This window comes from Typopeltis vanoorti, chromosome 1, assembly GCF_054136105.1.
Source record: "Typopeltis vanoorti isolate ZY-2024b chromosome 1, IOZ_Tvanoo_1.0, whole genome shotgun sequence".
Taxonomy (NCBI): domain Eukaryota; kingdom Metazoa; phylum Arthropoda; class Arachnida; order Uropygi; family Thelyphonidae; genus Typopeltis; species Typopeltis vanoorti.
Window position 1 is genome coordinate 160,564,694 of NC_143549.1, and position 15,221 is coordinate 160,579,914.

At 34.9% G+C, this 15,221-nt stretch overlaps 1 protein-coding gene across 1 annotated transcript in view; it reads right to left on the minus strand.

Annotated features, from left to right (window-relative positions):
- Positions 1-15,221, minus strand: part of LOC150110585 (FIGNL1-interacting regulator of recombination and mitosis-like) — a 390,780-nt gene that overhangs the window by 16,708 nt on the left and 358,851 nt on the right. Inside the window, exons 18-19 of the mRNA XM_090399827.1 lie at positions 13,342-13,452; positions 6,513-6,704 (exon numbers count right to left, since the gene is read on the minus strand). Of these exons, the coding sequence (XP_090255953.1) occupies positions 6,513-6,704; positions 13,342-13,452 (303 nt within the window). The remainder of the gene's footprint in view (positions 1-6,512; positions 6,705-13,341; positions 13,453-15,221) is intronic.

Consider the following 15,221-nt stretch of genomic DNA (forward strand, 5'->3'; position numbering starts at 1 on the left):
CTGCTCAAGACTAAATAGTGATCACTTCCAATTTCAAATCCCTTGTACACTCTGGTGTCTTGCACCAGGGAGAAAACATCACTATCAACAATAACATAGTCAATGAGACTTTTCTTATTCCTAGCCTCTTCTCTCCATGTGAATTTGTGCACATTTTTATGTTGGAACATGGTGTTAGTAATAACCAGTCCATGTCCTGAGCAGAAATCCAACAGATATTTGCCATTATTATTAGCTTTGCTCTTTTCTCCAAATTTTCCCAAAATATTTTTGTATGTCTCACAATCATTTCCTACTCTGCTGCTATTCAGATCCCCAACAAGGACCAACTTTTCCTTTTTCATTGTGTCAGTTGCTTTTTCTAAAGCCTCAAAAGATTCCTCCACTTCTACCTTAGTAGAACCTTCTGTGGGACCATAGGCACAAATAAGTCTCATTGTCCAGTTCTCCATTCTCATATTTGCCCACATTACTCTACTTGAGACTGACTGCCATTCAAGAAGATTAGCCTCATATTTAGTGTTGAATACTATGGCTACTCCTTCTTTTCTTTGATTGTCATTGCCTGAATATAACATTTTGTATTTATTGCTCAGAAAGATCTCACCAGTTTTGGTCTTTTTTGTTTTTTCAGTCACCACTATTATGTCGATCTGGTACTTATCTAATTCCTCAGCTAGCTCCATTTCTTTGCCATTCAGGCTTCTTACGTTGATAGTACCGATCTTTAACTCTGATGATGTTGAGTTGGGGTTTGTTTTCAGATTTATTCCAGTAGCTGACTTTTTGCTGTTCGCCCTGGTTCCCTGGCGAAAACAATGGGGGCCTTGTTTAACCGGGCGACGTCCCAGCCGGCATGAAATTTTGTCATGTTGTACCATCATTTTTTATTTTGGTTTAACCAATAAGAATACAATTTGTTCGGCTAAATCCCAAATTGCCAGCCCATCCTCATTCGTTCAGTATCCAAGTAGATACCCAACAGGGTGCACCACGAGAAGGTGAGGATTGGACATTAGGTCAGAAGCCCTGGTCGGTTCTCCGCATTCCTTTAAAGGCTATGTGGAGGTCTGCTCTCAGTTATACAGCTTTGACCCTTAAGCACCCCTTTGTTGTTTTTTGTTTGTGTTAAATATCTCCCTGTCTATATGAGTAACAGCATCCTATAGATGCTGTATACCATACAGATAGCAAGACATTGTTTTAATTAATAAAAAGTCTACAAAGTCTAACCTAATTAATCATTCAAATGTTTATATAAACTACTCATAGTTGAATTACTTAAAAATAAAAGTTTCCTTTCTAACCAAGCTCTCAATCTACAAATTAAAACTCGTTTGAACGCTGCCTTATACAGCTAATGTAGTGTTTTGGCTAATTTCTTTCTTATTCTGTATAAATTTATTCAGTTGAGTCCCTGCTATACCAGCAATGCTAATTCTGTTATCTATTTAATTTGCCATTTTCACTAAAAATTATGCCTAAATAGTTCACCATTTCTTGTTGTATAGGTTTTCCATTCAGGATAATCAGGATAATAATCAACAATTCAGACTTATTGCTTTTTATCAAATTTGTTACAGCAATTATTCTATTTCAATAAGAAATCCTGCAAACTTGTACTGAATTTTTTTATAAGTAGAGCTGAGATGAATAACTCCAAAAAATATATTAGGTCTAATGCCACTTTCCATCATAATGAGATGCATATATATGATGAATATCAGTAGAGATGATATGCATCCTTGTCTCACACTTGATTTTACATCAAATCAGAACTGCTTTCAAACCACTTAACATCTTACAAAAGTTTCTCATAAAAACTATATTTCTATTCTACAAACGTCTTTACCTCCTTCAATTCCAATTGCTGATTTGCAAATCAGATAGATTATGTATTGCTTGAAACAATGTCCCATTTACATGACATAACTGTAGTGCTTTGGATAGCTTTTGTCTTGACACCTTGTTGTGTGCCTTTTCCAGATCTACAAAAACTTAAATATAGTTCCTGGCCATAAGTCAAAACAAATTTATTGTAGTGCAGCAGATGGGATTGCTTGCAAAAGTGCATGGAAAATAAAATTTTGCATGCATTTTTTTGCATTACACATTATACTGTAATGTCAGCAGATTCTGCACAAAGCGGGACATAACACTAGAAAGAAGAAGAAGCCAAATACTAGAATGTATTTTTAATGAATATAAATTTCACTCACAAAAGGTTATAAACCTATAAATACACTACTAACGTGGATATGATGAGAGATTAAATAAACCCTACTCAATAACAGAGACTATTAATAAATATGTAAGTGTGTAGGATTTACTGGCTTGTCTCACACAAGGCAATGAATATATATATATATATATATATATATATATTCATATTCATATACATATATATATATACTACTGTATAGTATATATATATATTTTGCAAGGTTTGCAAGCATAATTCGTTCTGGAAACGTGCTCATAATCCAAAGCACTCGTATATCAAAGCGAATTTCCCCATAAGAAATATAGGAACTCAGATGATTTGTTCCAAAACTCAAAAATATTTATATAAAAATGATTAATACAAAATACATAAAGTAATCGAATTTATTAATTACATTACAATTACTATTACAGTAATTGTATTGGATAGGATGACTTTCATTGTCACTAACGGAATCACTGCTATCTGTTGACTCTTTTTCTTTTTGTGCGACTTTAACAAGGAATCTATCCAATGACACTTGCTTTTGCCCCTCCTTTTGAGGATTTCACGGAAATATGACATTGCATTATTTAAATTAAGGGGATATTAAATCCCACATTGTTTTAAAACTGAAAATAGTTTCAAATAATAATAATAATAATAATAAATCCCACATTGTTTTAAAACCGAATAAGAAACTCAAAGATTGGAATCAGAGAGTTTCTTGCCGAATATAGTACAGTAAACTATAAAGTATCGGCGACCACTAAGCATCTGCTAAATGCAAGTGACCCTAGCACGTAGTGCAATACCGTAAATCTCGCAGCAAAGTCGGTAAAGTTCTGATCACTATTCTTAGGTATTTTGCTGCGAGATTTCCGGTATTGCACTACGTGCTAGGGTCACTTGCATTTAGCGGACGCTTAGTGGTCGCCGATACTTTATAGTTTATTATACTATATTCGGCAAGAAACTCTCTGATTCCAATCTTGCCGAATATAGTATAATAAACTATAAAGTATCGGCGACCACTAAGCGTCCGCTAAATGCAAGTGACCCTAGCACGTAGTGCAATACCGGAAATCTCGCAGCAAAATACCTAAGAATAGTGATCAGAACTTTACCGACTTTGCTGCGAGATTTACAGTATTGCACTACGTGCTAGGGTCACTTGCATTTAGCAGATGCTTAGTGGTCGCCGATACTTTATAGTTTACTGTACTATATTCGGCAAGAAACTCTCTGATTCCAATCTTTGAGTTTCTTATTCGGTTTTAAAACAATGTGGGATTTATTATTATTATTATTATTATTTGAAACTATTTTCCCCTCTTTCAACACCTTCGGGACTAAGCCAGACCTGAGACTCAGATTAAACAACATGGTCAAGGGCACTGATAATTCTTTAGCCGCTTCACGCAAGACCCGTGCCGGTATACCATCCAATCCCACAGATGTATTCACATTAAGGTTCTGTAATAGACTAGTCACCTCCACTTCATTCATCACTATTCCCGTATAAACTAATGGTTCCTTCATTTTTTCAATGTCACCACCTGGATGATATGCTTTTGCAAAGTGCACGCTCGGTAACTCCACTATATCGACTGATTCAGTGACCTCATTACCATCGTCATTCCTTAAAATCATTTTACCGTGTACAGTTTTTTTCTTGCTTGCAGCATATTGAAAGAACTGTTTTAGATTCTCTTTTGCTTGCAAAGCTAGTTTCCTTTCATAATCCGCTTTTGCTTTTTTTACCACACTCGTTACCTTTCTGGCCTGCACTTTATACTGTTCGTGTGCCTGCAGGTCACCCCTTTCTTTAAATTCCCTCCACAGTTGTTTCTTTTTTTGCAGCTCAAGCTTAATGGTGTTATTCATCCATTTAACCCCTACTTGTTTTACTATTCGGACCCTAGGTATACAATCAGCCATTACCTCCTGTAAATGCTCCTTGACCACTTCCCATGCTCTATCTACGTCCAGCCCTTGCAGTTGCACATGCCATGGCACTGATCCAAGCAATCTCCTAAGCTTGTCATACTTGCCAGCACGGTAATTCCACATATACCCTGTCTTAATCGAAAATTCCACACCTTTAGCCACCTCCCAGGTCAAGACCTTATGATCACTCTCACCAATAGGTGGCAACATGGTCATATTCATTACAGTCAAATTCTCAGATGCTATTACCAGGTCAAGCACTCTCACACCCCTAGTATTTTCAATTACATGCTGTCTCAGATAGTTATCCCTTAATAATTGAATAAAATCCTTTTCCTTCCTCACATGTGTCCTCTCCTCCTTCCAATCAATGTTACCATAGTTGAAATCCCCCATAATAATTACCCTCCTTCCATCATTTCATCAATTTCCCTATGCATACTATCTCCACCATCTATTCCATCACCTGGTCTATAGCAGCACCCAACTGTATATTTTATTCTGCCAGTCTCAATCTCACACCAAATAGTCTCAAATGAGCTCCTTTCACTATCCTGCGATACAACTTCAATTCTCCTTGGCTGCAGTTTATCAGCTATCATCAATAATACCCCTCCCCCCATTTTATTCTCTCTGTCCCTCCTAAACACCAGACTCTGGATATATTTAATATCCCCTTAATTTAAATAATGTTTTTGTTGCCGAAATGAAGCTTATTAGCTCTTTATATTTAAGTAACTTAATGGTTGCACCTCTTTGGAAACTCGTATAGCAGAGTATAAGTTCTTTTCGCTATACACTTTGGCATTAACTTGGTCTAGCTACTCACTGATGAAGCCTCAAAAAAGGCTGAAACCGGTCTGGGTAGTGACCTTCCCCCCATAATGTAATGACAGCATACATTTCCTAGGAAATGTGTTTTTACATTATGGAAAATACCTAAGAATAGTGATCAGAACTTTACCGACTTTGCTGCGAGATTTCCGGTATTGCACTACGTGCTAGGGTCACTTGCATTTAGCGGACGCTTAGTGGTCGCTGATACTTTATAGTTTACTATACTATATTCGGCAAGAAACTCTCTGATTCCAATCTTTGAGTTTCTTATTCGGTTTTAAAACAATGTGGGATTTAATATCCCCTTAATTTAAATAATGTTTTTGTTGCCGAAATGAAGCTTATTAGCTCTTTATATTTAAATGACATTGCATTGTCGTTAAACAGATTCATCGCTCGCACCGCCACAGGCTTACTCGGGTGGTGCTTTTCTACAAAATTTTGCACTGTTTCCCACATTTTATACACCTCCCTAGACTTCTTATAAAATCTTGCGATGGCGGCCACTTGCATACCTTGTTCATGCTTCCCGATGATTTCCTTCTTAACTTCCACCGTAATCATCTCCTTCTTCTTACCTCCTTCCTTTTCAAACCTTTTCTTCATCGAGGCCGTTGTTGTAGTACAGTTAGTAAAGAACAGTCACTACATTTGGATACAAAATAAAAAAATGCTTTACACACACACACACACACACACACAGTCACAACGCTAGCACGAATATTGACTATATGAATGAGATACGCCGACCGAGACCGTGCATGCGAGTCGATTACCCACAATCCCAAGCGGCTTGTGATCACGTGACGCTCGGCAGACAAAGCGTATAGGTAATATAGTACTCGTATTGCAAGATATTGCTCGTTTATCAAGTTAAAATTTATTAAAATTTTGCTTGAATTGTGAAACACTCACAGACCAAGTTACTCGCAATACAAGGTACCACTGTATATATATATATTTTAATATTGTTATGAGTAACCGTATCCTCAGTTAGAACATAATGTAACTGGAAATATAACATCATGCAGCTGACTGTATTTCCAATAAATCCATTGTTTGCATTCTACCTTGTATCAACTGTTTTATGCCAGTGCAGATGGTCTGTAATTTTCTGACTGAAATATATGGTTTTATAACAAATTATTACCTTTACCTTGTGTTACATGTAAATAATTCTATAACCTTAAGACTCCACAAATATCTCTGTTACAGTGGTATTTGACTTTTCTCAGGCTGATGGCCAGAGAGCTGAGCTGCTATCCATTCACTCGACCAACTAGATTTGTAAATAGTACCAGATTAATATATCAGATTGTTTTTGAATATAATGTGCAGTCCCATCAGTGCTCTATATTATATAACTCCTGAGAATGGTATTACTGAGAGAATATAGCTACAAAAATAATAATAATAATAAATATTTGCAAAGTAAAGGTGGCCACTAAACCTCAGAACAGAAACAGCCACAATACTTTAATTATCAATCAGTTTCCTTACTTAGGCATTTAAGTTTCCATACCTTATTCAAAAAGCACTTGATACTGGCTTTTAAATGAGGAACTTGTCTGCAACATTCCGAAATTAATTCTTCATGAGGAGTAAACTGCGCAATTTTTGTAAATATTTCTAAAGCATGGTGACATAGCAGAAAATCACTGGCAGACATCGCACAGGACAATAAATCTGCAACTTTGGTGAGAATCTCCACTTGCTGGGAAGGGAAAAAAAAAAAAATTAAATGCTGACAACTGATTTAATTATTGTCTTCTATTGCAGTTATTATACCAAGAATAAGGATTTTTGAAAACTTGAAAAAACCTTATACTTACTGGATTAATTATTGAGAATATTCAGTAATTAATGTTATAAACTTGTTATCCACAGTACGTTAATAATGATACACACAAATGTAAGAAAATTGTAAAAACAAGCAGCAGATCCAACCATTTAAGGAGGCACATACCTACTATTTTTAAATATATAACTTGCATTGTAGAAATACTTCTTTGGGAAGTAAAGTAATTAAATTGTTACTTGGGTTTTCTTTGAATTAATAAACATGTATCAGCACTTACTCATACGTCAAGAAGAATAAGGAGGAACAATAGAATCTGTCAGTGATTATATAATTATATAATCAAAAATAATAATAATGATATTTCTAAATAATCTGAGGTGTTTTTAAAGATAAATAAAAGCTCAAACTAGTTAAAGCAGTATGCAAGATCCTTGTTATATTACTGCAATTTCTCATATATTTGTTATAAAGTGAAAAATCTGATATTGATAACCTCTGCCCTGAAAGTAGTTGTTTATTTTCCATAATTTTCCTTAGTGTCTTCTTAAATATGCTTGCATAAATATTATCTGGAACACTTAGTAGAGAAATTCCTCTATAATTTTCAAATTCAGGTTTATTTTCCTTTGTATAGATGGTATCTATGAAAGAAGTGTATATGGGCTTTCAAAAAAACAAGGATATCCAAGCTGCAGAAATTAGAACTACAGTAAGACTCCTGTTTAATGCTACCCCAATTAATGCTGATTCTCTATAACGTATTTTTTTTCTGAACCCTAAAAAAAACGCTAAATATTCCATGATTCGAGATAATATGATTCTAACTCAAAGCCTAAAAAAGTGCTAAATTTATGCTGATTCAATTTATCGCTGTATTTCCCTTGATTCGTATATAATATGAATATTCCTGAATCTGAACCAATCAGTGAAAGGTTAAAACAAAACAAAACTGATATGAAAAAGCATTTTGCTCGACATTAAAATGCAGGTGCTGAAGCAATTAGGAAAAGGTGAACATCAAGTTTACATTGGAGCCACTTTAAATTTGTCTACTTCTACAATACAAACGATTTTAAAAAACAAGGACAAATTAAGTGTTCAGCAACCACAATGTCTTTTGCAATAAAGGTAACCTGATACAGAAGCAATGTTTTAGAAGAAATAGAGAAGCATCTTTCCATTCTGATTGATGATGAAACCGAACGCAACATGCCATTAAGTCAGGCAATAATCATGGAAAAGGCCAGAAGTATTTTTAATCATATTCAAAAACAAAGAGAGGATACAAGCGAAAACTTTGCAGCTAGCAGAGGTTGGTTCGATAGATTTAAAAAAAGAAGCAACCTTTAGAACATTCGAATCACCGAAGAAGCGGCGAATGCAGACACTGAAGCTGCTTTAGCCTTTCCATCAACTTTAAGAGAAATATTTGAAAGAGGAAATTATCCTCCCAATCTAGTTTTTAATGTTGATGAAATGGGACTTTTCTGGAAGAGAATGTCAAAGCACACATTTATATTGAGTGAGCACCAGAATTCAAAGCTGCAAAAGACCATTTAACCCTTCTTCTGGGCAGTAATGCCAATGGTGATTTCAAATCAAAACTTGTGTATCATTCCAAAACACCAAGAGACCATGAAAGGAAAGTTAATATAAAAAAACTTAAAATTAAAGTAAAACTTGTTTATTCTTGGTCAAGCATTCCCCTATTGCTATTTACCATTAACACCTATGTGTTATAAAATGACCCCGTTTAATGCTGTTTTGTTCAGTGCTTTGTCTTCCAGGTACACGTCCTGAGCATTAATTGAGGCATTACTGTATATCAAAATTCCCATAAAACCAGAGAAATGTACCAGATAGCTAATTTCTTATGTATCAGCTGAGGTGGTTGGGACACTTTAGACATCTTCTTCACTTATGTTCAGTGCCTTTCCTCTTTGCAGACCAATTAATGGACAAAGAGGAAGAGAAACACCAAGAAAACAGTCATGGCAATATAAGAAAAGTTCTTGTTGAAAGATTTTCCAATTGGTTATATTATAAATTCAAGATGCCAAGAAATTATATTCTTGGTTTCATCCTTTATCCAATTTGCGCAGAAGTAACTTCATGACAGGGCAACTTGTATATAGAGGCTAATAACTTCACATCAATTGCCTTAGTATTCCATAATGCAATGCACATATCCTTACAGATATGTATAATGCTATACATTATGAAAAGGGCTACTACCCAGACCAGTTTTGACCTTTATTGGGGCAGAAAAGTAAAGGGGTACTCATCAGAGGCTTAGAGTAGTTAGTATAGGGGGTGCAAGACAGCCTGATATTATTAGGAGAAAGAAAAGACAGATAGTATGAGAGATAAGCTCTTTTATATCATCATATAGCCAAAGGCTATCAGTTTTCCTTTTTGCCAATCTCAGATAGATGAACAACCAAAAGACCAACTGAAACTAAAGCACAATATGACTGATACCCAGATGATTAGCTTTATCTCAGTTAACTGCTTTGATTTTACTTTCTCTGCCTGGATTGCTCTCCAGCATTCCCTGCAACTGACCATAAGACTACATTTAATTATGAGGATAGAACCATTTAAAAAACCTCTTGCAGCAAAAATAGACAGAATTTTATCTCCCGCTGGATATTACTGCATAATGTGGGTGGTGTACACCATCTGACCAAATATTCAATATCTCCCAGAATGCTTCTTTCTAATTACAAAAATCGCCTGACTGAACAATAAAATTTCCACAATACAGTATTAAACTGTTCATTTTTGGTCTAAGCTGTTAAAACAGAACTTTTATTGTTAAAAGACCATAAGATTTAATGATTACAAAGAGCCAACAAGTTTCACTAGCCACTGTCTAGTATTTTCAAGGCTGTACTGGTATGAAAACAAATGCATCAAGTTACATGAAAACATACACTTTAGTAACTTAGGCCATTACATTTGATAATTCGTGTTTGATGGCAGGCATACGTTCGAATGCTTCGGTCAGAATCCGGTATATGACCACGTGTTGTGTGGTTTTTTTTGCATATTGTAGTTCTGTTGAGCTGAGAGAATTGATAAGATATTTCCATATGTCTTTAAGAATAGCACCTTGATTTCTATTTAAATTATTGCCTGAGCGTAGCACCACTGCTGCTTCTTTGAAAGTTCTGTGTCTGTAGACATTCTCGATGTAAGGCATAGAACTGTTTTTTCCAATCTATAACATGATTTGATGTTGAGAAATGATGAGCTAAACCAGATGTGATGATTCTATTGTGATTGACATCCCCCACATGTTCCTTCTGTCTTATTTCAAAACTTCTAGAAGTGTGTCCAAAAGAAAGGCCGCATGTGCATGGAATTTCATATACTCCAGGATATTTGAAGAAAAGTACCTCATCTTTGGGAGATCTTAAGACTTGTCTGATCGTGATAGTTGGTTTAAAAACTACTCTGATGTTATGAGCTTTTAACATTCTCATCAATTTTGTGGAAACTGAATTAATATATGGAATGACAGCTGTGGACACACATTGGGACTCCATTCCACATTGTTGGGGGTTGTCTTTAAAAAGCAATTTGTTTAAAATGTTAGAAGGGTATCCATTCAGAGATAGAGTGTTAGCTATTTGTGACAGTTCTCTCTGTACATCTACTTCTTTCGAAATAGACCTTAAGGCTCTATTACGAAACATATGAATGATGCTGTGTTTTTGTGACCTATGATGGTTAGACAAATAATGCAGATATCTACATTATTTGTAAATGGACAGTTGGACATTGTTATCTTCTCTTCTCACTAGTATGTCAAGAAAGGGTAGTTCTTTGTTCTTTTCCAGTTCCATGGAAAACCTTCGTGTTTCTTAATAAAATCAACTCACTACATAATCCTGTACCGAATTTATTTTAATGTATAACATCATCTGCATAAAGTAACCAGATGAGATTAATATCTCCAATTTTGATAACTAATTTAATACCACTTTTCTTCATAATGTAATCCATATAGATGATTTATAACAGCGGAGTTAATGTGAATTCTTGTTACACACCAAATTTAATATCAAACCATCTTCCATTACCTTCCTCAATTCTAAGTGTTGACTTACAACTAAACTATGGCCCATGTACTGCTCATTATAATATCCTGTTTAAACCATATAAGTCAACAGGTTTTCACTTAAATACAGATTCTTGTTATATTCTGATAATTTCTCAATTTTTATTTGTCTTAAAATTAAAATCTGATTCTGGCAATTTTTATTTTGTCTGAATCCAGCTAGTTCTTCTCAAAGCTTCCCTTCCACAATTTTTTTAGCCTTTTCTAAATTCTAAAGTATACTTACATAAATCTTACCAGGCTCGGTAGGGAAATTCTTCTGTAATTTTCACATTTTATTTCTTTTTATTTTTTATTTATTTCTTTTTTTTTATAGATGGGTACTATGAAAGCTCTGAATCATATATAGTATTTGACCCTCAGACTAATATTATCTACTCCATCTACCTTTTCACATTTCAGACTTTGGATGGCTTTTTCTACTTCATGTAACGAAGTAGAAAACATATGTATTGCTGATTGCATTCCCCTTGATTGTCTTCTACCACTATGCTCTCAGTACTTATATCATTTAGCAATCTTTCAAAGTAACTGCTCCAGACACAGAACATCTTTATTTCGAACATATGTCAGCAAATGTATTTTGCTTATGTGTTTGATAAGTCATGTACATCAACAGAAACCTTTTCAGTGGTGACGAAACATTTCTCTGGAGTTATTTTTTTTTAACTTATGGAAAAAATCAAAGTTTGGATGTCTCTTGTGCCAAAAGATGGGGGTTGAGGATGCACTTGCCATCCCTACTTTTCCATAAGACGAGGTACCTCATGTGAAATATGGCCTCACTTTGTCATACAGAACAAGGGTGCTGCAAGTATGATAGTCTTTTGCTACAAATTTTCAGCCATAAAATATCATCCGGAAACTTCCCATAATATGCTGCTGGCACACTGCAGACAATCTCTCATTCGTTTCATTGTTATAAGCCATTATTATCATTAATTTAATTGTTGACGTCAATATTTTTTTTGGATGTTGAGAGGTTTGAACCAGAACATTGCAGTTTGGATCAAAACCTTGTATTCATGTTTTGCCTATGGCAATGATTCTTTTCAAGATATACAGTTTACGTTCAGTCACATACTAAATCAGCCATTTTCTTCTACAATCTTGCAACTTGCTTGTTGTTCTCTCAGCTGGTATGGGACAACTCTTTCTAGCCACTTCTACAAACTTTTAATCAGATTTCATAAAACTGATCTGCCTCCAGATGTTTCTTCATTTGCATTTTGCACTAATCTTCTTCCAGAAAGCTTCACAATAAATTGATATGTTGCACCATAAGAATTTTGAAAATTATAGTTGAGGCATTTTCTTCATATGTGACTTCATCACATTTTGTACTGATTGTCTTCTGGCAGGCTGTTAGCAATAACCACCTGTGTGTCATCGATAGCTGTCCATGACCTATCATTTTTCGGATTGTTTTTAATGCTTGTCCAACTATGATCCTTTGCTCCAATTTCACATAAAGTAGCATGAATCTCATTTGCCCGAACCCAAGGTTTTGATACTGATGTATGAATGCTGGTTATTGCATGATAGGTCTTTACTTAGTACCTGGCTTTTAACAGCTGTGAAGGCAGAAAAAGTTACATCATCTCACAAGCAGTGCATGCACAGCATGAAGAACTTTTGAAATGATCCTCATAGAACAGATGTAAAAGAAATTTTTCTGTACATGAGGAGAGAATAGGGGAGGTCATGCCTGGAAAGTAAATAAGACTCTATGGTTAAAGGATATGAGGATTAGGTTTTGTGCTTAGAAAGTAGCAAATCATAAAGTGGTATAATGATAGGCACTGTGCAAGTTACTGATTTTACTGAGAGCCATGGGACTCTGTGAAGATGCCCACATAATAATATCATGGTTAATTTTTCTAAATATAATTATTTACCACTATATTATTATTATAGTATTATTATATTGAAAAAAAACTAGGTTCAAATCCCATCTAGGACATGAAGAACCTTTATTAGTGATTACAAAGGAAGGTGAGGTGGATGGTCTCATAAAGGTGTCTGCCTCCTGGAACTCAGTTTTCACATAATAATCAAGCATGCCAGAAGGGCATATAACTACCTTGTTCTAAAATGATGGTTACAAAAGTAATTCTGAGCAGGTTGTGTTACAGGCTTAAACCAAACAAATTTTCTGATAACAATTTTCAAAACAAAAAGATGACAATACTTATGCAGATCACACTTTTTATGCATACATAGGTACATATCATTCTGACACATGAGATGCCTTTAGCAAATAAATGCAATGTGCAAGCTGGGGTCAAGAGAAGCAAAGTAACTTGAATGATGTTCCTCTATGGTGTTAAATAGCTGGAGGTTATTTGATATTATTATTGTACTGTTAGTGGCATATACTGTTTGGATAATTAAACTAAAAGAACTCTATAATAAGAGTTTTACCTCTGGGCATGTTGAAACCTGCTTCAGCACCCACTTTTGCAAAAAATCTAGAATGGTAATATGAATAAAACCTTTTGAATTTTTCCACATCTGTAAATTTAAGGCACAAACCTATAAAATAAAACAAATACACAATTCTTATATGCTTATTTAAATCAAATCAGATATATGATGTGATTCCATTATTTTAAAATTAAAAACAGATGAAAATAAAGAAAAAAAGCTCTTTCCATCATGTAAAGCAAAACCAGTACATCCAGAAGTTCTGTGGATAGATGTCCCCCCCCCGCACACACCACACCACACCACCACCCACCCTAGATCTGCAGACACAACCTCCAAAATCTCAATAATGTACAAAATCATGCACACCATGTTTAATGTTTATTTTTAATTCATTAGTTAAAACTAAACTCCCCCACTGTTTTAGTAAATATATTAACCAAGCAGTTGGACATTTCATTCAAGACTATATTTAATAATCTCTACAACAACATTCTCTAGAGGTCTCCAAACCACCTTAATTGCTATTTAAGAATTATAGCTATGATATCTTCTCTATAATTTAATTCATGTTTGACTTGCTTATTTGTTTTGTGTTCTGACCAGTTAGTCTTGTTTATTTTTCTTAAGCATTTCATTTGGAATGCTCTGATTGTCTGTATTTCTTTCTGATTGAGTCTTCATGTCCTGGCTCAATACATTGTCGTAGGTATAATAATGGTTTTATAGAGTTTTAGTTTGAGACTCTTTGAAATGCTGTTATTTTTCCATATTTGGTTCATTTGTTCATATTAGATCAAAAAGAGCTCATCTTTCCCTTCAATTCTGAAGGAAAGGTGACAATTGTTGAGTTTCAGAGATGAAAGATATGGCGAGAGTTAGATCCACATGGAAAAGACTTGTTCATAGGAGACTCAACTCATCTTCTGACAGATGAGAAAGAAGGAGAAAAAGTGTTGTAGATCAGTATAGTTAGTTTGTTATTTTTGATTTTTATGATACAAAGACATCAAAGATCATACTGCACCAGGACACAGATTACAGCAGTACATATGGTAAACATTTAATAGAATAATCACAAACTCCATGCCTCTGACGGTATTCGAGCCTGTTGGCAAGAGAGTGGATACATTAATCACTCAGTCAACCAGGCCAGCAATGAGTATAGTAGACCATTATTATTACTGTACAGACACATGTACGGAGTCCAAAGACTCATCGAGGGAGATCCAAACTATCCACACAATCTATCACACCTTTCCTTGAATTCATTAAGAAAGCACTCACAACTGACCCTGGGAACCCATTCCACTCATTCACAACTTGGCATGCAAAAAATTTAGTCCTCACACTCCTACTAATCACACCTTTATTTAACTTCTAGGCTCCTGATAGCTGAAACATTTTCAGTGCATCAATCCTATAAAACCCTTTAAGTAACTTAAATGTTTTTACCATATCCCCTCTTTTTTCACCTATCAACCAAATTCTGCAATCCACACATCCTTAATCTGTCTTCACAGAGAACTTTAAACAGACCACTCACATCTTGGTCACTTGCCTCTGAATCTTCTGCACCACTTCCTCATTCCCCAAGAAACCCAGGAAACCACAGTAATCCAGATGTGGACATATCAATGCCTTATAAAGAGGAATAATAACTTTTATCTCTTCTTCAATAGCCAAGCCAAGTTTAGCAACCTTAGCAATATGTCTTCTAAACTTTAACTCTCTGTGTATCACCATCCATAAATCTCTAGCTTCATCTATTTCCTGAAATAGTTCCATCAATGTGGCGTGAAGCTTGTAATCTGTTTATCCTAAAATGCATAACTTTAGATTTCTCCACATTAAACTGATACCCATAATCTTTTGCC